General features: G+C 44.5%; 3 protein-coding genes across 6 annotated transcripts in view; 2 read left to right on the top strand and 1 right to left on the bottom strand.

The window, feature by feature from the left end:
- pth3r (parathyroid hormone 3 receptor) overlaps positions 1 to 3,925 on the bottom strand; it is an 18,999-nt gene extending 15,074 nt beyond the window's left edge. Inside the window, exon 1 of one of the 2 annotated variants that reach the window (XM_042083428.1) lies at positions 3,616 to 3,925. In XM_042083428.1, coding sequence (XP_041939362.1) covers positions 3,616 to 3,732 — 117 coding nt within the window. In that variant the 5' untranslated portion in view covers positions 3,733 to 3,925. Of the gene's footprint in view, positions 1 to 2,080; positions 2,660 to 3,615 lie in introns of those variants that run through there. The other variant, XM_042083429.1, reaches the window with a different exon arrangement.
- On the top strand, positions 3,887 to 6,533 carry LOC121700708 (translational activator of cytochrome c oxidase 1). The gene is made up of 6 exons (XM_042083912.1): positions 3,887 to 3,929; positions 4,089 to 4,127; positions 4,437 to 4,543; positions 4,834 to 4,967; positions 5,321 to 5,483; positions 5,818 to 6,533. The coding sequence occupies exons 1-6, from the start codon at positions 3,887 to 3,889 to the stop codon at positions 6,025 to 6,027; spliced, it is 696 nt and encodes a 231-aa protein (XP_041939846.1). The 3' UTR covers positions 6,028 to 6,533.
- A 796-nt stretch (positions 6,534 to 7,329) lies between these two features.
- LOC121700464 (potassium voltage-gated channel subfamily H member 6) lies at positions 7,330 to 24,737 on the top strand. 3 transcript variants are annotated; one of them, XM_042083425.1, is made up of 13 exons: positions 7,330 to 7,640; positions 9,544 to 9,721; positions 10,068 to 10,288; positions 15,707 to 16,141; positions 17,414 to 17,810; positions 18,369 to 18,568; positions 19,058 to 19,310; positions 21,420 to 21,613; positions 21,746 to 21,851; positions 22,156 to 22,461; positions 22,753 to 22,912; positions 23,011 to 23,218; positions 23,874 to 24,737. In XM_042083425.1, the coding sequence occupies exons 2-13, from the start codon at positions 9,691 to 9,693 to the stop codon at positions 24,165 to 24,167; spliced, it is 2,805 nt and encodes a 934-aa protein (XP_041939359.1). In that variant the 5' UTR covers positions 7,330 to 7,640; positions 9,544 to 9,690; the 3' UTR covers positions 24,168 to 24,737. The 3 variants fall into 3 exon arrangements, with proteins under 3 accessions (XP_041939359.1, XP_041939360.1, XP_041939361.1); XM_042083426.1 differs by lacking the exon at positions 10,068 to 10,288; XM_042083427.1 differs by lacking the exons at positions 7,330 to 7,640; positions 9,544 to 9,721; positions 10,068 to 10,288 and adding an exon at positions 12,801 to 13,233.
- The last annotated feature ends 2 nt before the right edge of the window (positions 24,738 to 24,739 follow it).

Here is a 24,739-nt window from a genome sequence, read left to right as displayed (position 1 = left end):
ATCTTCAAACCTATCTGACCATGAGTGTCTATCTATGCCATGAGACAGCACACGAATACTTGCATGTGATAGTCAGCCCTAAAGTGAACAAACAAGGGTGAATTTGTGCTACCAGAAAGTGTGTGTGTGTGTGTAGTGTCCTTTTGTATGTGGGAGTATATTTATGTGCATGAGTGTGTGTGTGTGTGTGTGTGTGTGTGTGTGTGTTTTGCGTGTGTAGGCCTATTTAGGTAAATGTGTGCATTGAAGAGGGGGGGCAAAGGTTAAAGGTGAAAGGTCAAGCTTGGTTTCTGTCATATTATCTGTCAGTGTTCCTGCTTTTTTTCTTCTTCCAGCCTGAGGAATCTCACAGTTTGTTTCCTCTTTCACCTCGTCCACCACCCAGACAAGGGCCTGTTGTGGCCACAATGCCACCCGTCCGTCCAGCTGTCTAGTATGGGAAGGGTGAGTCACTGTCATATTCTATCACATTTAGTGTTCTAGTTTTCCAGTGTTGTGTTTTCCACCCACTAGTGCCTACATAGAGAAATACAGAAGGCCACTCTGGAAGAAGGTGACTAGAATAATCCGTTTTCCATACATACATTTCCATCCATACAAATATTCTAATAAAAGAATGTGTTTTATGAGATTCTAACATTTTCCTAATTCCACATTATTGAACTAGAATGGATGGACGTTCATTCTAAATTATTTAGAATATTCTTTCTACTACATTCTAGCCACACCAATGTGACCAGAGAGGTTTGAAGTGGTCAGTCATTAAGGATCTTTGGAAGCGTCATCAACAGTCTCTGACGGTACCTGCTGAGAGGATAGAGTATCATGGAGACATGACACTGAAATCAGAATGGCAAGTCCTCTGAAGTGGTATTCACAGATGCAGCTGAAGTCACACCAAGCCAACGCTCAGAAACCACATCAGTCTCTGATGCTTCTGCCACCATTCACATCGACAGCTGGACAGACTTTTCACCCATCATGAATTAAATGCTGTGTGTTATTTCCTGCACTGGTTCACATCTAGTCTCCCACACCGACACACACAATTGCAACGGCAGCATTTCCATCAGACTGTTGCATGGGAATTGGGTCCAATTCACTTCCATACCAGTGAAAATGAACTGCTCTCAAGACTATTCCTATTACTGTATGTTCTACAGGGAAAAGAAACTCTGTGCACCACTAATGTCTAGAAGACGAGGAGGTTGGGACTGATGTTCCCTATAGACCCTTTCAACAATAAAAACAAAAACAATGCTTGAACGTTCTATTTGGGCCCCAATCTACTTCCTCTGCATTAAGATAACATATGGAATGTTAAAACGGAAGTCTTGTGGGGCCAACTATGATGCTGATAATGGAACTCTCTTGAAAGGGTCCATATATATTTCTATTATATCTGTTGCTACCTACAAGGTATCCAACAACCAAACAACCAAAACTGATACAAACAATCAAATAATGCTGCTTGTATTCATTCACTGAAAAATGTTTTTTAAATCATTACAGGACACCTCCTGCATCATACATGTTTTCCTTACTTATGCATGTATATTCACTCACTGTATTTTAAATATGAACTCCCATTATTTTGAATGCTTCAAGGAAGTGTCTTCATAAAATTAATTAAAAATCAATATGGGACACCTGTGTTATCTGGCCTATAATGTGTTGTGTATACTTAACTTTTGTTAAAGCCCACGGAATTGTTTGAAAAGTGTCTATGTTACCGCCGCATTCAGCCGAAAATCTACACTCACATCCACATTGAATTGGAACTATCCATATATGTTAAGGTGACCTTGCTAAACAACTAAAAATTGTATTTATTATTATTTTATTCCTGTTTTAAGAACAGTTGTCTGCTTTATTTGTATTTCTTGCAATAAATACATTATTTACATTATAGCCTTCATTTATTGTGTAGATTTTGCTATACATAGACCTGTTATCAGTACAATATTAAAACTGTAATGTTCGTCAAAATCACTACATGTACATCAGATTTACGCGCACACGCACACGCACACGCACATGCACACGCACACACACACAGACAAAGTCAAAATTCGCTCACCAGAGCCGTTGCTGGCACCAGGATGTAGCTCACAAGCAATATGACCACTCCAACCAAACTGGTCATGTTTGTAGTTCTCATGACCACCACCTTGCGTTTGAGTACCCCCTGAGCCCCTGTCTCATGCCCCGATGCCCCTCTGTGGACCGACCGGTGCCCTGGTCTTCTCAGGGTGACAGGAGGGGTCCTGGCCCACCCAAGATACCTGCCTTATCCCGGTGCATCTCTCTCTGATCCAGTTCTCTCAATTAGCTTTAAATCCCAAAAGATCTGTTCAATGAGATCACACAGGAATTATTTCTTCTTTTCAAAAATCTCTCCTTCTTCAGAAAAAAAGCTTTGACTGAAGATTAGAGAATTAGAGTATTCCTATTGATGAGAGCAGAACTCATGAAACATAAGTGATAATCCCAGTCTTCCCTGAAGATTTCAGACACTCAGCTGGCTCGGTGAAGTAAAATCAGTGTCAATGTGTCCGGTCCATATTCCTCCAAGCGTATGTAAGTGTGTGTGGTACTGTATGTGTGTTTATGTGTTTATGTCTGTCACTCCTGTGCTGTCTGACTACTTCTGACCTATCCTCCTCAGAATAAGTATGCTACTGAGCTCCTGCTGCTTCAGAGGAAAACTGTTAAATCCCCCCCCCCTCTCTCTCTCTCACACACACACACACACATACGCATTCGCTATCCTCCTCCCTCTCTTTTTCTCTCCTCTCCTCACCTCTCTCTCTCTCTCTCTCTCACACACACACACACACTGGCCTATGGTTCCTGTCTCTATTGATGGCTGTTTGAGCCATCCTTCCTTCACTGCTGACGGTGAGTGTTGACAGAGCTTACTGTTCTTTACCTAAAGCCCTCAGTGACTGGAAGTCAGTTAGTCATCCTTCATGCTCTGAGAAGCGTCATGTGCCTGACTGTCACAATAGCCTACCTTGCTGGTTGAAGAAAAGAAAAAAAAAAACAGAGTTATGGGAGAATGTAGGTTATGTATGTCTGTGTAGGCCTATTTACTGTATGCTATTTATTTATCTGAACACGTTTTTTCTAGTTTATTCTTTATTTCTTTTTTCATTCATTCATCAGGGGTTGGTTCGCGTTGGGCGCCATCGTATGGCTGACTGTTGTGGTGCAATCACTGACTTTTATTTTGAAGTTTACACAGCAGTTCTATTCACAGGATATCCGTGTGTCACACTGACCGTACCTTTCCTCAGCATTAGAAACACGCTGTGAGTTTTGTTTTATGATCTCCTTTGTAACACTCACACATTCTTGCGATTTGTGCACACAGAAATGTTGCTGTACAAATGTAAATATGGTGTTTTGTTGCCCCCCATAATAACTATGCTGCATGCAGAGTGCGACAGCTAACGTTAACTCACGTCAGGTGAACCGAGTCCTTCTGGCTGTCTGCTTTTGATGCTTTGATTAACTGTAACTCAGACAATAACAATACCACATGTGCCTGCCATTCATGTTAGTTGAGTGTACGGTCTAGATTAGCAGATCATTTTTCGTGTATGTTCTTACTTTATTCTGTAACTCAAGGGCAATGGTGGGGGGCGCGGTGCTGCTGCTAGGGTTCTTGCCTAATTCCTGCCGGATAGCGCTGAGCCACGCGTCTTTGGTTCCGAGAATCGGCTGCATCGCTAAAGTCTGTGCGTCAGTGCCGCCTGGAGTCTCCAGATGGGATCCAAGGCCGGTCCGGACCCTCCATCACACTCCGCCCTTGTGCGCCGGGCACAATAAGTGGTCCAAAGTCAAGGACGTTAAAATTCCTCGAGATGCCGCTCGGGGACGGATGATGCAGAAGCTGTCCATGATGATACGGGTCGCAGTTAGAGGTAAGCCGAGGTAGTTGTGGGTGTGCGTGTTTGACAGACCTGTCAAACACACACACACACACACACGGTAGAGAAATATTTTTTATTTTATTTATTTATTTTTATTTTATTATAAAAACGGTAAAATCGAACTTTCTCAAAACACATCCGAATGACATGAATTTGATGTCAACTCAACTTATGTACTCCCAATCATCCGTAAATTGATCTAAAATGCATTTTACTCCGGATAATTCCTTTAATGCTTAATTTAGATATACTCTATACTACTATTTTGTTGACTTGTGAGAGCAGTGTGTGTGTGTGTGTGTGTGTGTGTGTGTGTGTGTGTGTGTGTGTGTGTTATAGAGTTTTATGTTGATATGTAGAATAATTGTGTATTTTGTACTTAATCTTTGTGTGTGATGTGTGTATGACTGTATGTGTGTCTGTGTGTGTCTGTGTGTGTGTGTGTGTGTGTCACACCAAAGAGCTCATTATGTTGAACCTGGTTTTTTTTACCTGCAGAGGGGGGACCAAACCCTGAGTTTAATGTTGCGCTGGCCCAAGTTATTGAGCAGTGTCGCAACAACAGCGTTCCCAAGACCACCATCGACCACGCCATCAAGGGAGCCGTAAGTGTGCAATCAGAATTCCCCTGTCACAACCTTCTAAGTAGGGCTGCACAAATCACCAATTTTTAATCAAAAAGGCAATTTAAACTTGTTATAACATGATATGATTTGTTTCATAATGTTTAAGAGAGTGTGATTTTGGTGTTTTTTGGGGACTAAAACTATGAGTTATGTGTTGTTGGCATCTTGCTCTTGTAGGTAAAGAACAGGATGATCGCTTCTGTACCTCGGCCCATCTTTGTGTTTGGTAACCTGTCTGAATGTTGTGTCTCCCTCTGTCTCTCTGGTAGGAGAAGTCCAAGACAGGTAGTCAGCACCTGTATGAGGTGAGGGGTCCAGGCGGCTTCATGGCCCTGGTGGAGATTCTAACCGAAAACAACAAACGCTCCAACCAAGAGATCCGATACCTCCTCAACAAGCATGGGTCAGAACCAAACAATCTTTTTCATCTCCTGCAGGTTTCTTTCACCCTATTGTTTTTATTTGATTGTTCATTTTCTGTCTTTCTTTTGTTTGTTTCCAACATCATGCTTGTTTGTCACTCCCTTTCTCCCTCTCTTTGTTGACTGCCCAGACATCCATTCCATCCACAACATCTGTCTCCTTCTTCAACCTCTATTATATATACATATTATAATATGTATGTTTATGATTATTGTTATTGTTGTAAGAGGCTTTGGACAAAAACATCTGCCAAGAAACATATTTTCAACAACAAATTTCCCAGCTGCTGGCCATATTTTTTTCTCTCATGTGCATTTCCCTGGATGTCCACAGGGGGGCAGTGTGTGATGGGGCACGCCACAGCTTTAGCAAGAAGGGTGTCGTCATGGCAGCCAGGGGGGACATGTCTTCGGAACAGGCGCTAGAGTTAGCCATTGAGGCAGGAGCTGAGGATGTGCAGGAGACAGAGGATGAGGAGGAGAGGGCCATGCTACAGGTACACACACAGACACACACACACACACACACACACACACACACACACACACACACACACACACTTCTGCTTAACTCCTGCTCTTTCTCTAGATCAATGTACAATCACATAATTTCATCATTACAGTAATACCCCTCAAGTCACTCTAAAAGTAGATGAAAAGTCTTTGTTAAATATTAATTTAACTCCTTGCCATTTAGTGTATGGTCTCTCCATAAAACATACAGTACGTCAATTTGAAGGGAATGGTGAAGACTGTCCTAAAGGACTACTAGCTGATGTGTTTTTGATGTAACATGCAGTTGGTGAGATTGTCCCTTCCCCCCTCCCGTAGTTCATTTGTGGCATGACTGAGATGCGGGGGGTGCGTGAGGCGCTGGAGAAGCTGGGCGTTGCCACGGTGTCATCGGGGCTGGAGTACGTCGCCACAGCGGCAGTGCCACTGGCCGAGGATCAACTCCGAGATGCCCACATCTTGCTGGAGGCGCTAAAGGACTATCCCGACGTGGTGCGGGTCTGGGACAACATCCAGGCCCAGGACTAATAACACCCCCCCCCCCCCCCATCCCTCCTCCCTCTCTCTTTCTCTCTCAGTCTCTGTGAGGGGAGGGCAGAGATGGACAGTGGTAGACAGACAGATGGACAGAGAAAGGGAGAGTGTTTGTCATTTTGGATTTCAAGAATTCTGAATTCAGTTCCAGAATGATCCAGATGTGCAGAACAGAGCCATGCAGAGAATGGCTCTGGTGCAGACCAAAGATTTTAGAAGCTTAGGTGCTGCAGACAGGACAATTTTCTGGAATGTGGAACCCTGGAGGAAATCTGTTCTGTGAAGCTGAAGGCTGATGACTGAGACCAGAGGAATGAAACATCATATCACTAATTTATCAGGAACCGGAGCCATCCTATTGTCACATGTGTGAGTTGTGGGAATGGTGTGCTTCTCTGACTGTGAGTGTGAATAGGAGTGAGAATGAAAGTGTGAGAAAAAGACTGTTTGCAACCTGCTTGTATTCAATCTGTGTTCTCAAATAAAATGAAATAAATGTTTTTGACTATTTGCTCACTATAGCATGGTAAAACATACATGACAGAAAACCCTAAGATCTTTTGAGATAAAGAGCTACATATTCATTTTGGATTTGGTAAAAACTAAAATATAAATGTGTTGTTTGCACAATAAGAGCCATTGGGAGACAGCAGTAGATGATGAGCACAGAAGGTCACAGGGAGAGGGTGTTTTGTTAAACTGGGTCACATTTCCAATAGGGGCGTCCACCCCTCAATGCCTATCATAGGAATTTGACGAACCATCAATGGATCAATACAAAGCCACATTGACAGTTGTAGCATTAACGGTTGTATTTGCACTGAGAGTATTGATTGGTTGGCACCAAGGATCGATATGGTTGTCGTCGATGTTTCATTCATGCCATGCAGCTGCTTCAGATGGTCCCCATGCCACACATTAATCTCTCCAGCTCTCTGTCAACAGGGCAAGTCTCTCAATCTCCACCGCAGGTCTGGGAAACTTATGGCATCTTAAAGACACTTCATAAAAGTTTTCTTTTTTCCCCCCAGTTGTTTATTTCTGTTTTGTGTCTAGTGTTGTTATTTCCATTGACTACTGGGGTGAATGACCTCTGCTATAGCATGCCATTGATTGGTCCTCAGGAAACAGCGAATTGAGTGAAAAAGAGAGGGAGCGACACATCCATCCATCTCTCTCTCCTCTCCTCTTCTCTCTTGGCTCGGGTCGAACGTATCAGCAGGGCTTGACCCAGGGTTCGAGTTCTGTCCACGAGTAAACAGGAAACGCGAACATCTGCAGCGAGGTGTCGGTCGGCACGTCTGAAGTGATCCGGAACGTTCCTCCGTCACACGTAGACAATGGGAGCCTTGCATAATCTGTCCTGTCTTCATCCTGTGTGTTGGCGTGGGTGATCCAAAACAAGGCTGTTGTTCTCATTAGCGCTATATGCATCACGGCCGGGGTCACCATCACCTGGATGTCTTCAGAGGAGCTGCTCTCAGGCCCAGGAGGAGCAGGCTTCTCCTCTAATGTGGGATGAGGCAGATCTGCAGAGACCAACTGAGGAGAGTGCCGATCAGACCGTCTCAATCTCAGCAGCCGTCCTGGATACCAAGAAAGTTAAGGTAAGGCCTATTCAACTGCAGCAACACCATCATAACTTATTCTAATTTATTTATTAATAATATTTCTGTGCAATGGAAAGGTTTTCTGAACATTCAGTTAGATGGCCAGTGACTTAAGGCTGACTTAGGCAGTGACTTCAGTGGCCTTGTTTGTTCACATCCATGCTTTCCATTCATTCATATAGCAGACAATGTCAGCCATAGTGGCTCACAGGACAGCGAAAACACTTTGTCACATGGAGTTTGCTCGGGTTAGCTCCTTGTTTGTAGCAGACAATTTTATCCAACGTGGCTCACTGGACAATGCAAACATGTTCTCTGGGTAATGGCCCTGTCGCCTGGCTCTTGTTTGCCACTTGCTCTACCAGCTGTACTGAGTTACTATGGTTTCTGACGCAGGGTCCTAATTTGAAAGTGTCTTATGGACCAAACATTTTCCTAATTGCTTGGTGAATTAAGAAGTAAAAAATTAGTAAGTCAAAAAAGTGTTTGGTCCATGCGAAAAACAACTTTCAAATAAGAGATTACAAAAATGCTGGCTTTAAAAATAATGAACTAGATGTACCGCAGAGCGGTACAAAATATGACCGCCACTCAGTCCTGCACATTCTCGTCGCAACAAATAAATCACGCTAGTCAATTTGTCTCCATCTCCTATTCCATCCCCTACTTTTGTGTATGTAAAGGAGTGTGTGCATAGTGTGTTTGTTTTTGTGTAAATGTGTGCTTCTGTGTGTGTGCGTGTGTGTGTGGCTTCGCTTGTGAGTGTGTGTGTGTGTGGGGGGGGGGGGGGGGGGGGGTAATGGTGTGTGTGTCTGTGTGTGTGTGTGTGTGTGTGACCCTGGTCTTTCAATGTCCTGGGAATCTTTGACGGAAATTCACTGAAGAACAAAAAAATCCAGAAGAAGAAAAACCCTGACTAAACCTATATACGCTTCGCTAGCACGGCGGTCATTAAAATATACCAAGGTCTGATTTCCAGGAGAATAAACTGAACTAAAACTAAATCAATTGAACTCATAATATTTACAACTGAATGGTGCAAAAGTGCTGAACAATTAAAGAGAATTATAACAAAATATTGGCTCATATTGAAATTGGATCGTCAACTAGGTGAGGTATTTACAGAACAACCTTGGGCCAACCTCTTGCATGGTGTACAAGATTTACTTTGGCACCTATCCCAGATGGCAATTGCCACTGTGGATGTTGTAGTCAGTGTAACTATAAAAGCAAGAGTTTTTAACATCTGCATACAGGTAGAAATCCCTATAAAAGGAGTAATCTCATGTAATACAAAATCAGGTAAACACCTTCTCACTTGCCCTTGTGGCAAGTCATATGTCCTTTCGCAAAATCATATGTTCTTTGTGATCCACAGGTTTGTTGTCTTATATATATGTGTGTGTGTGTGTGTGTGTGTGTGTGTGTGTGTGTGTGTGTGTGTGTGTGTGTGTGTCTGTGCTTTCTCACTGAAAATTGAATTTGAAGAAGTCCTCAAGGCCAAAACCTTATCCGAATAAAATCTATACATTTGGAGCCAGAGTGTGTGACATTCTTCTCTTTTTAAGTTTATCACCAGAAGTCAGCTCGTTAATAGTGTTTTGGTGTGCGTTACTCTCGGTCTACACAATGGTCCATGTGTTTGACAAAACTTTGCCTGTCTTTCACATTAGTTTATGACTTTGTTTTCTTACTGCTTAGTTGCCAAAACACTCTAAGAAAAGAATTGCATTGACGTTTGAGTGTCCCAACAATACTTTTTCCAATTACCACAGTTTATCAAAACGTTTGTAGAAGGAAGGAAGAATGACGTGTCCTTGGCATCAACAAGGACCACAATAGCGATCACGTTGTTTGTGAACACCACCACAAAGTTTGTTTGTTTGTTTGACTTTTCCAGGAAAGGTGAACTCGGAGGTGGACACTCCAGGGAGGGAGATCGGTGTTTACATGGCTGAATCGAGTAAATGACTGAAACTAATTGCTTGAAATGTGGATTTCTGTGCTGTGATTAGCTGGTTGGAACAGGGAAGAATCAGAGCTTGGAATGCCAGGGAACGATGTGTGTCACACCAACAGTAAGCACACACACACACACACACACACACACATACTCTTTGTCTCTTCATCTACTACCAATCTTTGTGTGTCTCTTATTCTCACCTTCTCTTTCTCTCTCACCCACTCACTCACACACACACACACACACACACACACACTTGTACATGCCAATGTGAAATGGTATTTTAGATTCAGAGTAATCATCACTTCTTTTTGAATGATTAAACAAGTCTGTATATCCTCTTCTCTCTTGTCTGTTCTAATCTCTTCTTCTCCCCTCTGCATTCCTTGTTCTCCACTGATGTTCCGCAAACCTCACCGGGGAACTCTGCTCCGCTCCGCACTCCTCCACCTCCTCCACAGACCTGCAGTCTAGTTCTCTGAGTTCCTCCTTGGATTCGGACCTCATGAAGTGTTCCGGTTCTCACCGGTTCCCCCTGCGGGTACTCAACCTGCACCACTCGGAGCGGGACACTCCCCCCCGCTCGCCTGACCCCCCCGCCTCCGCCACCACCACCCCCCCTATCCAACTCGTCTCGCCCACAAAGGTGCGCACAGAGAACCTGACAGAGAAGGTGACTCAGGTAGGCCCAGGGGAACACCTGCAAAGCCTACTAAATATAAATATATATATATATATATATATATATATATATATATATCTTCGAAAGGAAGGGGGGGGGGGGGGGGTTTCATTTCAACATCCACATCTTAATTTCCCCCTACCGGCAACCCTACACACCACAAAAAAAAACAAAAAAAAAAACAACAACATTGAGGCAGTTATTTGGCACACAAACAACCAGAGATGTAAAAGTTTCTTGCCACCCAACATGACAATTTGACTGCTGGAAATTCAATCCTAGGTAATATCTTGGAGATGTGAGATTGAGAAATTGGTATTTAAAGGTTGCCATTTTTAAAATCCAAGATGGCCACCATATTGACCCTGGAAAATTTGGAATCAAACATGTTTCCAAAAATATATAGTTTTTATAACCCCTATTACTATATTACTTATTATGATCACCGCGCAGCGAAGCGATCTGTCAATGATTCCCGGGACACTGAAAGACCGGGGTACACGAAACTTGGTGGGCATGTAACCCCACATGGATAGCATGGAACCATCATTTTTCGTTTTGATCTGTAGCCCCCCCGCTGGACTGGACCCCCCGGAAGGAGGGTAGGGCAGACACAGTTTTCTGTGAATATCTTGAGAACTGTAGGGCCTAGGATGACCATTTTTTCCGTATGTTTGCCTCCAGGGGTCATGTTAACCCATTTCATGTGCACACATGTGCACAAACAGATACACACACACACACACACACACACACACATACATTCACAGTAATCATACGTATGACACATACTCACACAGTAGACATATGTACGCTTGCATGCACTGGCACATACGCAGGCACACACACAAGCACGCACACACAAACACACAAACACACACACACACACACACACACACACACACACACACACACACACACACACACACACACACACACACACACACACACACATAACATAAACATAACACAAACAATCAAGAATTTCTCAGAATTATGAACAGGCAAGATGGGGGTGGGGTTGTATAAAATCAATTTTACATGTGAAATCTATGAACTAATCATGTTTTGGTACTTGTTGTCTAGCAGATACCAGTTAGAATTGAGTGTGGATAATGCAATTTAGTGAGACAGTTAGAATCATATAGGCCTTTCAGCGTGATTTATTTTTGTGGAAAAAATGTGCTGGACTGGGCGGCGGTCATATTTTGTACCGCTCTGCGGTGCATCTAGTTATATTACTACTGACTATTATGTATAAAAGAAGGAAAGGGCAACCTTATTTTGGTTAATAATAATAATAATAATAATAATAATAATAATAATAATAATAATAATAATGACTTGAAAAATGTACCACTTGCTGGATATTGGAGTTCTCATTCTAATTTACCTCGACTGTCTGTCCTTTCAGCAGTGAGTCAATGTCACGTGGCAGGAACAGCAGTATTGGCAGCGAGAATAAACAGACACACACACACACACACACACACAGTGCTATTCAAAAACAACAAGAGGAAACTGATTCTGTGGAGCAGATACTGTATGATGTTCTACCCTGTTGTGACGGGGAGGGCAGATGCGGAGGGGGGAAGAGAAGCGAGCAGGCCAGATTGATGCCCAGGCTCTAATGCTGGCACTCTGGTGGCAGAGTGGCAGGGGCTTTGACTGGAAACATCGTTAGGCCGCTGGTGAGGGCCCAGAGGGGGCACAGGAAATGGTGTGGGGCCAGGGGATGAATCCATACCCACCATTCCCCTTTATCGCGCCCCGCCGCGGGCATTGCTGCGCTGGTCCCATGCCATTGCATAATTGTATGGTCATGTGTGCTGCTGTAGGTTTTGCCTCACAAAGCTGTGTGTGTGGGTGCGTGTGTGTGTGTTTGTGTGTGTGTGTGTGTGTGTGTGTGTGTGTGTGTGTGTGTGTGTGTGTGTGTGTGTGTGTGTGTGTGCGTGCGTGTGTGTGTGCATGTGTGCATGCATGCATACAATACATGTGTGTGTGTGGGTGCCCATGTGTTTGTGCGTGTGTGTGTCAGAGCGTGTTTGTGCATGCATGCATCCACGCGTGTACGTGTGTTGTTTAGATGGGTCAAATCCAGACAGTGGATCAACAGTGTTTTTAAAAAAACTTGCTCTATGTCCAATTTCCCATAATGCTCTGTTCTGTGTAGTGTTTTGACAAGCTGTGGCAGATCTTACTGTTTTATCTATCACAACACAGGGTGAAACATCTGACCTACAGTCCGACACACACGCATTCACAAAGATGTACAGAGGAAATGCATAGACACATAGGCATGATGCATACACAGGGTGCATGCACACACATACACAGTGTGCAGGCACACACTCACACACACTCGGTCCACTTCACAAGTTCAGCTGCTGCCCACTGCTGTTCTGAGTGTGTGTGTCTCATCGCTGTGTTGTGTGCCTAAGTAGTGGGCGTTTTTGTGAGTGTAAGTGTGGACATACATGGACTGCGCTGTTGCTCTCCGGTGAATCTGAAGTCTGTGTGTTTGAAGAGAGGGGTCAAAGAGTCCAAACTGGATTCAAGCAAATGGGATTTACAAAGAAACGTTCTTTTTTCCTTTTCAGACCTTTCTATCTCGCTCTTCCTCTCTCTGTCTGCTTCGCTGTCCTATCTCTGTTTGTCTCTCTCTTTCCCTCTCTTTCTCTCTCTCTCTATCTATCTATCTTGCTTACTTTGTTTGTATGTCTTTCTCACTCTCTCAGTCTGTTACTATCTCAGTAAATGAGACTCATGGATTAAACACAATTGGTGGAAGCAGGTGCTGGTCTGATGCTTAACATTATCACATTGACACTTTCCATCGCAGGACAGAGTTCGGTCTCTGTCCTCGAAGACAGGAACTGTATCCGGCACCCGTGAGATCCGGAAGAATCTGGAATACCGGGAACGTTTGTTCAATCAGCATGTCGGTCAGTGGCAATGTTCCAGAGCAGGTTTCTCACACCTAATCTGTCCAGGAGATCTTGTTTACCACAAAGTGTTTGCTGCCATGAGTTTTGCTTTTTTGTTTAATCATGTCTATTGATTGATGGATGAGTAATATCTGAGGTGATGCAACAATTTGCCAGTTTTTGAAGTTTGGTTTTATATGCAACTATCTTCAAATGATACTATAATTGTCATGCTATATGGTAATGTGGAAGACAGATCAGATAAGGTCACTTGTTGTTCCAACTAGTTGCCTTGGCTTTGCACTGCACAGTCCTGTGTTTCAGCTCTATAGCAACTCTGCTTTTCCAACTATATCAATAAAAGCCATATGTTACCACACTAGCAAGCCGTTATCTGTGCCGACTGCACTGTTGTTGGCATTATAAGGTTTTGCATGACATTTCAGTGATTTCAGACTTGTGAGGTCTGCTGTTCAGACCCTGAAGGGATTTGTTTTCTGTTCATTGGTTTTTGTGAGAGTGTTTCTACTTATCTCAGTAAGGAAAATAAATCAAGAGCCTACGTTGAGTACAAATATGTCTTCTGAAGGCTTAAACAGAGCCCAGCCAAAAACTCCAATACAATTTGTATCAACTTTGAGGGACAGCTATGACCATGCAGGATTATCCAGACCAAACGTGACGATTTTGCTACATACTATTCCTATTTATGTACCAGCATGCCTCCTACATGGTTTAGTTCTTGCGCTGTGGGCTTGTGAACTTTGACAAAAAAAAGAGGCCGAACAAAATCGACACCCCCCTCCCCCTGTAAAACTGGCTGTATCTTGGAAAGTATTGATCTTACATAAGAGTAATTTTACAGTGTGTCTCCTGGGTAACATAGGTAAACTTGGTAATTTTTTCAGAATTCTTTGAGACCTAAGTGCATGGGCCCTGGTTGAACTGACGTGGAATGACCCATACAGTGATCGTATCACTGTTGAGAATCTGTGTTAACTAGCAAATACAGATATGCATGATCTGTCTTGTATCTGGGGTAAGGGTTAGTAGGGCAGGGTTAGGGTTAAGGTAGGGTTTTGCCTTTTTTAAGACCAATTCAAACAAAACTTCCAAAACTTTTACTCACAGTCTTTTAGATTAAATGTGTATTTTTCCGGAATGTTTGTGGTGCATAATGCTTGTTATAATTTCTCACAAAAAATGAATAATCTATATCAGGCTGGTCCATCAGAGATTTATACCTCATGGCTGTTTGCAAATGGGAGAGTTCTAACCCTTGTATCCCTATGTACTTATCTTAGGGATCTTTAATGTCTATATTGCTGTATGCTATCATTTCCACTATTCTGACTTCACTCATAGTGTGCCTGTGTGTGTGTCTGTGTGCCTGTGTGTGTGTATGGCGCATGGTCTGGTGTGGACAAAGGTTGTGTGTTGAATGTAAATGACCCCATGCGCTAAGTGATGCGATACAGTCTGGGCAACACTGCTCAAAATTCATGCTTCACTAAATATAGTCCATGGAGTCAGGGACAGTTCAACAGGTATCATATGCGCTCATACACACCAATTAACACACATACATGCACACACACACTCACACCAAAGCAGTCAAAATATATACACCGATAGGTTAACTGCGGTCAAGACTCAGCTGGAGTACATGGATTCAGATACACGCACACACACACGCACAGCTAGAGGCCAGCTTTGTCCACCTGAGAAGGATCAGGTTCATGAAGTGCATGTGAGTCTGGTCCAGCCAGTCAGAGAGAGGGCGAGTGCAGGATAGCCTTTTCTGCCTTTCAGACAGAGATGGCAACTATCGCTCATGTTGCACATAGACTATGTAGAAATATCTTTTTGCGTAATTGTTTTTGTATAATTATTTTTAATAGCAGCAGAAGTCATGGGTTAAAGGAGAAATCCGGACGATTTTTACATGGATCTTGATCCCAGTGAGTTGCCATGCTTGGTCTGGGGGCATCATCTAAACGTGCCTTTTTGCCAAGTACAAACTTGAATTTAAACGGCTTCTTCACAACTAATAAGTAGAAAATGCATCGTTTTGTAAGGACTCCGTTCATGTTGCACAGACCTTTTAATGAAATTTTGAGGCAGAAAGGTACGTTTAGATGATGCCCCCAGACCTAGCATTGTAGCTCACTGGGAGCACCGGCCATTGGCTGCAGCTACTCCAGTTCTGTAGCACCGATTTTGGTCGACAGTTCTTGGCGATGTTTAGCGATCAAGATACATGTAAAAATCGGCCGGATTTCTCTTAATTCTAATTTTCTTAAAATTTCTAATATTATTAGGCTTGGGCTGGATCTTTTAAGATTTAAAAATAGTTAATAGTCATACATAACAGCTTTCGAACATTTCAGTTTTGATGTACATGCCCAGTGTGAAAGCTTCTGAAAGTACATCCCAAGTGTAATTGAAAGTGTAATTCCAACCGCGCTCTTCTTTCTCTGACCCTCCCCAGGTGCTGTCCTTAGCAGAGGATGTGCTTCCAGAGTATAAGCTGCACAAGGCCGAGACCCACAGCTGGATCATGCTGCACTACAGCCCCTTCAAGGCCGTGTGGGACTGGGTCATCCTCATCCTGGTGCTCTACACGGCCGTCTTCACACCGTACTCGGCCGCCTTCCTGCTGGACGAGCGTGAGCTCGGGATCGGCAGCGCAGACGGTGCCTGCGGCTACGCGTGCAACCCGCTGGGCGTGGCCGACGTGGTGGTGGACGTGCTCTTCATCGTGGACATCGTCATCAACCTGCGCACCACTTACGTGGACCGCATCGACGAGGTGGTCACACAGCCGAGACGCATCGCCGTGCACTACCTGAAGGGCTGGTTCTTCATTGACCTAGTGGCGGCCATCCCCTTCGACCTGCTGGTCTTTAGGTCGGGCTCCGATGAGGTGAGAGGAGGGACTGTGTTGGACCTCTGCAGACAATTGTCATGACCCCCATGTGCCCCCTACAGGCCGTCTCCTGTCAGTGCATGGGCAGGGTTGGGCCTATGTTGCGGTCTGGTAACTAGAGATACACAGATTGACATAGATATCTAGATAGATAGATAGATAGATACATACATACATACATACATACATACATACATACTTACATACATACATACATACATACATACATACATAATAGTTACAGCAGTAAAACTATGATGATAGATAATCTACTAGTTGTGGCTCCTTTCTTGTTCTAAATGTGTTGCTTAGAAGTAGACAGCTGCTATGATTGTGGAATATTTACTATCTACCAATAGGTGCCAGCTGGGAACATTTATTATCTACCAAGAGAACAGCTTGGAAGTCTTTGAATGGTTCCAAACAGTAGATTCACCTCTGTAAATTAACACAAACTACACACGTGTGGGAATGGTTCACATAACCATACCAATTCATACTCATGTAGTTTGGTCACTATGATCATCTTTCAATGAGATCAAGAGTCCCTTTATGAAGATGAGAGAAGCTTACAGAAGGACAGTGGCCAGATGGAAGCCATTGCCTGCGGGGAGTTTGCCAGAAAGCACCTGAAGGACTCTCAGACCATTAGAAATAAAATCCTCTGGTCTGATGAAATGAAGATTGAACTATTTGGCCATAATTCCCAACGGCGTGTGTGAAAGAAAGCAGGCACTGAGCTGCACTGATGTTTGTCATTCTGTAAGGTCCACAAAGTCCACAAAGGAACTCTGGATCTCAATCATAGTGACCATTGGGTCCTTGGTTATCTGTCTGACCAAGACCCTTAGGCCCGGATTAGCTGGGCGGCCAGATCTACTGTAGGAAGACATGGCTGTCCAATCAAGTTGTAGAAGCATCTCAAGGACCATTGATAGAAGTAGGATGCACCAGAGCTCAACTGCAAGCATCATAACAAAAAGTCTGAATACTTATGTAAATGGAATATTTCTGTAATTTATTTTTTATTACAAAACAAAAACACCTGTTTTTTGTGGAGTATTGGAATATTGTGTGTAGATTGATGAGAACAAAAATTAATTGAATCCATTTTAAGATGAGTCTGAAACACAACAAAATGTGGAAAACTTGAAAGGGTCTGAAAACTTTCTGGTTGCACTATACTTGAAATTACAGTGTACCCCCTTTCGTTCATTCTGAGTCCAGCTCCCTTCAGTTCCCTTCTGTCTTCTAACCCCTCCCCTCCAGACGACGACCACTCTGATTGGACTGCTGAAAACGGCCCGCTTGCTGCGATTGGTCCGCGTGGCGCGCAAACTGGACCGCTACTCAGAATACGGCGCGGCCGTGCTCTTCCTGCTCATGTGCACATTCATGCTGATCGCCCACTGGCTGGCCTGCATCTGGTACGCCATTGGCTACGTGGAGCGGCCCTACATGAATATCGGCTGGCTACACAACCTGGCAAGAGAACTGGGCAAGAGCTACAACTACAGCGACCCGACGTCGGGGCCGTCCATCAAGGACAAGTATGTGACAGCGCTCTACTTCACCTTCAGCAGCCTGACCAGCGTGGGCTTCGGCAACGTCTCGCCCAACACCAACTCCGAGAAGATCTTCTCCATCTGCGTCATGCTCATCGGATGTGAGTTGCTTCATATTCACATGCGCACACACACATACACACATACACACACACACACACACACACACACACACACACACACACACACACACACACACACACACACACACACATTTGCACGTCTCGCCCAAAACTCCAAGAAGTTCCTCTCCATCTGCTCATCAAATGTCAGTACCTGTCTAGGCACCTGCCAGGGGTGAGGGGTCAAAGATGCAGAGCTCATATTAAGAGATTTACACTGACCTCATAAAAACACTGGATTGAGCAACCAAATCCTGTTACCCTTTCACAATGTAAAGTGTATTTAAACACTTTTAACACATTTAAACACAATTGGAACACTTTCCTGCCTCACCATAGACATACAGAACATGCAAAATTCATGACTTCCTCAATGTCATTAAACAATTTTATATTAGGTTTCTATAAGGTTGGCATATTTTTAGACATTGTAACAGTCACACACAAAATATATTCCCATCATCACAACTACATGCATCACAGTTTTCTCTCCAAAAACAACAGCTGACTGATGTATTATTTCAATCCAAATCCCAGCTCTGATGTACGCCAGCATCTTTGGGAACGTGTCAGCCATCATCCAACGCCTGTACTCGGGCACAACGCGCTACCACACCCAGATGCTGAGGGTCAAGGAGTTCATCCGCTTCCACCAGATCCCTGGCTGCCTCAGGCAGAGGCTGGAAGAGTACTTCCAGCACGCCTGGACCTACACCAATGGCATCGACATGAATGCGGTGAGGGACACACACACACACACACTCACACAGGCACACAGATTCAGAGGCTGTAACAGAGCTTCTCTGAAGGTTATCTTCAGCAAGTTAGCATCCAAACTAGTCATCACCATCTTTAATGGTGATTTAAATGGTGCTCACTTCTAGCCCAATTGTCTCAAACAAACTAATTAGGTGCAGCATTACTGGCAACATATACTGTTTTCTATGTGGATTGGTGAATGTTCCCATGAGCTAGCAGTTGCCAAGCTGGGGGGAATAAACTCCACATAGACAATATAGTTTGTGGCATCTGTAATGTGAAGCCTGACTGGCTTGTTCTGTGGGCGGAAGTGACACCATTTTTAAACTTGGCGTACACCAGTCTAGACATTTTTGGGTTGAAAGTAATTGGCCTAGTATCAACCATTGAAATGAATTGGAATGGTACCTCCTCACTCTCCTCAGGTCTATATAATACCTCTTTGTCTCTCCCCCAACTCCACCCAGGTCCTAAAGGGATTCCCAGAGTGTCTTCAGGCGGACATCTGCCTGCACCTGAACCGCTCACTGCTGCAGAACTGCCAGGCCTTCCGCGGCGCCAGCAAGGCCTGCCTCCGTGCCCTCGCCATGCGCTTCAAGACCATCCACTCGCCGCCAGGCGACACTCTCTATCACCACGGCGACATGCTCATCTCCCTCTACTTCATCACCCGTGGTTCCATCCAGGTGTCGCGCCACAACATGGTGCTGGCAGTGCTGGGTGAGAGGCCGTGTTCATGTGACACAAGTCGTTACAGCGCCCGTACCACATTCTGGTGCCCACGGGTCCAAGTCAGACCAGGGCCATTTCCAGATCCCGCCTAATCTCTCTCCCACTTGCTTCAGCCTCTTCACTGTCTTATCATAATAAAAGCAAAAAAGTCCCCAAAAATATAGGCCTACTTCAAAAAGAAAATATAGCTGCAAGCGGCAATGGCGGGCCCGAGCACCTGCGGGCCGAAACCCGTGACATGTCGGAATCCAACAAAGCACCGATGTGGTGCATTTGTGAAATGTACATATTTCATGCGTGTGCTATTTGTTTTTGTATTTTATTTTCTGCCACATGTACTTGCTTGGCCAGGTGGGGGCGCAATGCAAGGCAGGCCCATTGGGTGTCATCATAATCATAATATATATTAAGCTGAGAAATTTCAGACCATTCATTTTAAGCAAAGAACATTTCTGATACACTTTTTGGTTGGCCAGATGGTGGCGCTATGTTAGACATGGAAATTAGACATGTGAATATCATCACAATAATGATATCCAAAATTTGTGTAAACTTTCAGATCAATCACTTAAGGCATTGTCCATTTCTGGCACATTTCCTGCTTGACCAGGTGATGGCGCTATGCCAGGCAGGCCCATTGGGTGTCTGGATATCATCATAATCATAATATCTATTAACCTGAGAAGTTTCAGACCATTTATTCAAAGCATAGAGCATGTCTGTCACAGTTCCGGCTTGTCCAGATGGTGGCACTATGCTAGGCCTGTGAATTATGAATGTGAATATCATCACAATAATGATATCCAATATTTTATAAAGTTTCAGATCAATCACTTAAGGCATTGTCCATTTCTGGCACATTTCCTGCTTGGCCAGGTGGTGGCGCTATGCCAGGCTGGATATCATCATAATCATGATCTCTATTAACCTGAGAAGTTTCAGACCATTCATTCAATGCACTGTGATTTATGACACATTTCCTCTTTATGTGGTGAGATATTAAAATCATATCAAATATATAACATATCAAAAATCCCTTCACAATTTAACATCAGCGACATCTTGGCATAATGTTTGCCAAATTTCACATGAATCTGACAAACCGTCTAGGAGCAGTATGTTAAAATTGATCATGTGACATCAGTGTAATTGTCATTCTTTCTGTTGCCAGTTTGTGGCGTTATGCCAAACATGCATTATGGGCATGTGAATATCATCATTAACATGGTCTTCAATGACCTGTGAAATATAAAACATTTCAAGCCATGCATGGTGAATTAAGACACATTTATTGTTTATGTGGAAGGGTATTAAAATTCATAGTTCCGTCCCGGAACCGCACCGTCGGTGCTCGGGCCCTAATTAGCAACACTCAAGAGCCTATGCTTCCGTCTAGTGGGAGAGTTGGGGAATTGCATGCTAATGCATTAGTCCATGTACTGTACCTATACCAGAGACTTTCTAATGAGGAGACACAGCACTCAAGGAATCTCCCATAGAGATGTATGGGGTTAGTTCGTAACGCAAACATGCCAGTCGTCTACACAAATTCCCCCCCTTTCGCCGCTAAGAGTTGACATGTGAATACATCGTGCCAACCATGTGTTGTGATCTCGCAGCTGGAGCAAGGTTGGTGTGTTGTGATTCGTGAAGCCTTGCGCACACGCAGTTCTGCCTGAAATAGATGCCTGATAAATCCCCGAAAAGCGTTGCAATATGGCCGCCGAGTGGAGGGACTTGCCTAAAAGGACTTTGCCTATACCCTGTCTTATTTGGAAACAAAAATGATAAATAACAATTGACCAAATTGAATGTAGCAAATGAACCAGCAAATTGACTAAATTAGATTTAATTGGAATTTAAATCAACTTCACTAAACAGTAATAAGTAGGTAGTATATGTACAATTCTATTGGAAAAAAGTCCTAAATGCACCCTTAAGTTTGTAATGGGACTCTACAATTGACTGGCATTATATTTAGTACAGCGCAAAGTCGCATCACAAAGAGAGATGGATTCTGTTACCATTTATAGGTAATTTTTGACTGTTTGAATGAATGAAAAAACAACACTTTAAGTAATGTTTTGTGTGGTGCAGGTAAAAACGACACGTTTGGGGAGTCCATTAACCTGTTTGCGGAAACGGGGCGCAGCAACGCTGATGTTTTGACCCTGACCTACTGTGACCTGCACCACATCCAGAGGGAGGACCTGCTGGAGGTACTGGACATGTACCCGGTCTTCGCAGACAGCTTCTGGAGGAACCTGGAGATCACCTTCAACCTCAGAGATGCAAGTCAAACACGCACACACACACACACACACACTCTCATACTCACACACACACGCACACACACACACACACACACACACACAAACAAACACACACACATGTGTAACTGGTGGTCTGTAACGTGTGCTCAGGTGAACCAGGTGATCCAGATGCTGCCCAGAGAGGATTCAGACTGTGGTAACCGTGGTCACAGGGCCAGGCACCGGCGAAACTCACTGGACCGACGTAACAGACCAGGTGAGCACAAACACACACACACATGCACACACACACACGCACACACAGTTTACTTTGTTTCTTAACAGTTAGACACAGTGAAGATGTGATTGAGCAAGTCAGTATAACTGCATCCTCTCAGTGGCCAAACAAAGACTGTTCTGTGCCTACCATGATACCCAGGCTTGAAAAAGAGCTACTTTGTGTTCCCTTTACTTTACTTTTTTAATCTGCAAGATGAAGTCAAACATACACGACGTTAAACACACACAAACACACACCCGTTGACATTCACACAATATCTCTGCCCTCTGTCTCTGGCCAGATGGCATGGACCAGGACAACTCCTATCCCCTCACACAGACGTGCCCCCAACTGGGGCACACCCACCCCCACCGTCCCTCCGCCCCCTACCCCCTCTGGGACGAGCTGTGCAGCTGTGGCAACACCTCCCAGTCCCAATCCCAGTCCAGCGAGGACCTCAGCAAATCCCCTCCCCTGCTGACCCACGGCCAGAAGTACCCCCCTAATGAGGACCCCCTGGACTACCCCCCCACCGTGGTGCGATTCTTGCCCCCAGGAGGGGCCTCCTCAGTGGGCATGGAGAGTGGCATAGACAGGGGGCACCAAGGTACAGTGGAGACTGACTTACTGGATTGATGTATGATATGATTATCCCTTAAAGGTGTATCGTCACACCGGTGTTGGAAAATTAATGTTCTAAAGAATATCTAGGTTCATTGAATTCAACATAGAATTTTAGAACCTTCAATTGTTGCAGAACGGAATCTTATGTTAGAATGTTCAAAAACCCACACCTTTAAGGGTTATCAATAGGGTTGTGGTATCACACTAAGTCAAATGTGTTCTCTAACATTCCTCTCTTTTCCTGTGGTTCCGGTTCTCTATTTGGCCCCAATAGTTGCCGGGCTTTACCAGTACTGGCCCCATTGCTCGGCCCAGTTTCCCCAGCGCCACTGGAGGTCCTCATCAGCACGGGGCACCCGTCCACCACCCTGTTCACGCGACCAGCCCAGCACTCTCCAGGCCCGACTCGATCTACTACAGAGCCAACTCAACAGGTGTGTGTGTGTGTGTGTGTTGAGAGAGAGAGACTGAGAGAGAGAGAGAGAGATACAAATCTGATCTGTTTGGCCTTACCCCTGATCTGTGTCCTCAGACTGGAGACGCGTATGACCGCAGACATTAACGTCATTCTGCAGCTCCTGCAGAGGCAAATGGCCCCTGTGCCCCCCGCCTACAGCACTGTCTCCCCTGACAGCCACCCGCCCGACCCCACTACCCTGTATGGGCCAGGGGTGCCAGGGCTTCATGGCGCGTACCCGCTCGCAAGTCGACCCAGAGACAGCTGGGTCTCCTCACTACAGGTACTGAACACGCCAGGTCCTAACGCCACTAGTTACAGTACAGCCTTTCCCATTTTTTCACCATTTTTGAGCATAGTTAACTTTTCAGTGTTTGCACAGTACTGGAGAACAGTTATTCATAATAGACAAAGAATACTCAAATGGGTTTTACACAGATTGTGGAATGTATTGAAGAGTTCTGACCAGACCGTAGAATGGCAAAAATGGAAGAAAAAAAATGGCAGACAAAAGCACAGTTCAAAACTCCCTGCTTTACGAGTAGCCACTCTGCACCTATAATTAATTAATCTAAGATTCTTTGACATCATTCAATCCTTCTAAACTTCCGACTTCCATGGGGTAATTAAATAATGTGTAAGTGTAGCAGCTCATCCATAGTGAAAACTTAAGCCACATGCATGGACATTGACACAAGAAGAGACATATCATCTAGTCTCATCCCCTCTCCTCATCTCTCCATGGGAATATCATTTCTGAAGCCACATTCAGACAGGAAGAGACTAGAGACTATGGAGTGTTCATGAAATTCAGTGACTCCAGAAGTAAGTTAAACTAATCTCAACTTTTCAGGCGCCAAGCAATGGACGATGAGTGACTCGCCGTCTTTCTCTGCATGACTTTAATAAGCTCCTCTCCTCCCTCCATCCCCCCCTAGTGTGCTGCTCAGTCAGAGACCAAGGTGACCCAGAAATCCCAGGAGTCCCTGTCGAGCAGCGTCCACGTCACTGTGGTGTCGGGCGAGGAGGGGAGCATGCCCATCACCCCGGAGATGGACCTGGCGGCGAGCCCCGACGCCCGTTCTCAGGAGAAGATGGGTTGTCCATCAGGGATGACCTCATCACGTGGCGCCTCCCAGCGCTCCCCTTCATTGCCCAGCAACCTGGATGCATCGCTGCCCTTTGGTGAGATCCAGAAGCACATGTCGGATCCTTCCCTTCCTGTCAGCTAGAGACACGACATCAGGACCACTGGCCACTGCAGCCTCCCAAGACCTGAGAGACTGGGTCTTGTTGTCCCCTAATTAGGGGTTCACAGGATTGACTTCTGGACTGCATGCCTTCATAGAGACCACAGCAACAAAGAACTGCATACGACTCCACAGTCCAACCAACTCAGCTGGTTTGAGTAGTTTAAACCACCACACACCTCATGCATTTCAGTGATATATAATTTGCATTCCTGTGCTGTAAGCACTGTTTTTACATTCCCCCTGGGTTTTGTACAATAGAATGGCACCACATTGTGAATAGCCTTGGTAACCAGTAGGAATGTCCATTCTATCAGTCTCTCTATATGTAACATGCAAATTATTTGTAGAAGTTAATAACACTAAAAACATAGCAGCTAACTCGACATGTTATATTGTCTGGGGATTTGCAGTGAAAGACGCCAACGGGCCTTCGTCAAAACTGGCAGAGAAACGTATTTTTCTGCTGTTATTTAAGACTGTTCCCAACATCAATGAAAACACAGGGAGTAACAGTTAGTAGACAATCTGTTTGTTTAGATATCATAGTCCAG

This window comes from Alosa sapidissima, chromosome 24 (assembly GCF_018492685.1).
Source record: "Alosa sapidissima isolate fAloSap1 chromosome 24, fAloSap1.pri, whole genome shotgun sequence".
Taxonomy (NCBI): domain Eukaryota; kingdom Metazoa; phylum Chordata; class Actinopteri; order Clupeiformes; family Clupeidae; genus Alosa; species Alosa sapidissima.
This window is presented reverse-complemented; position numbering and strand designations above follow the sequence as displayed.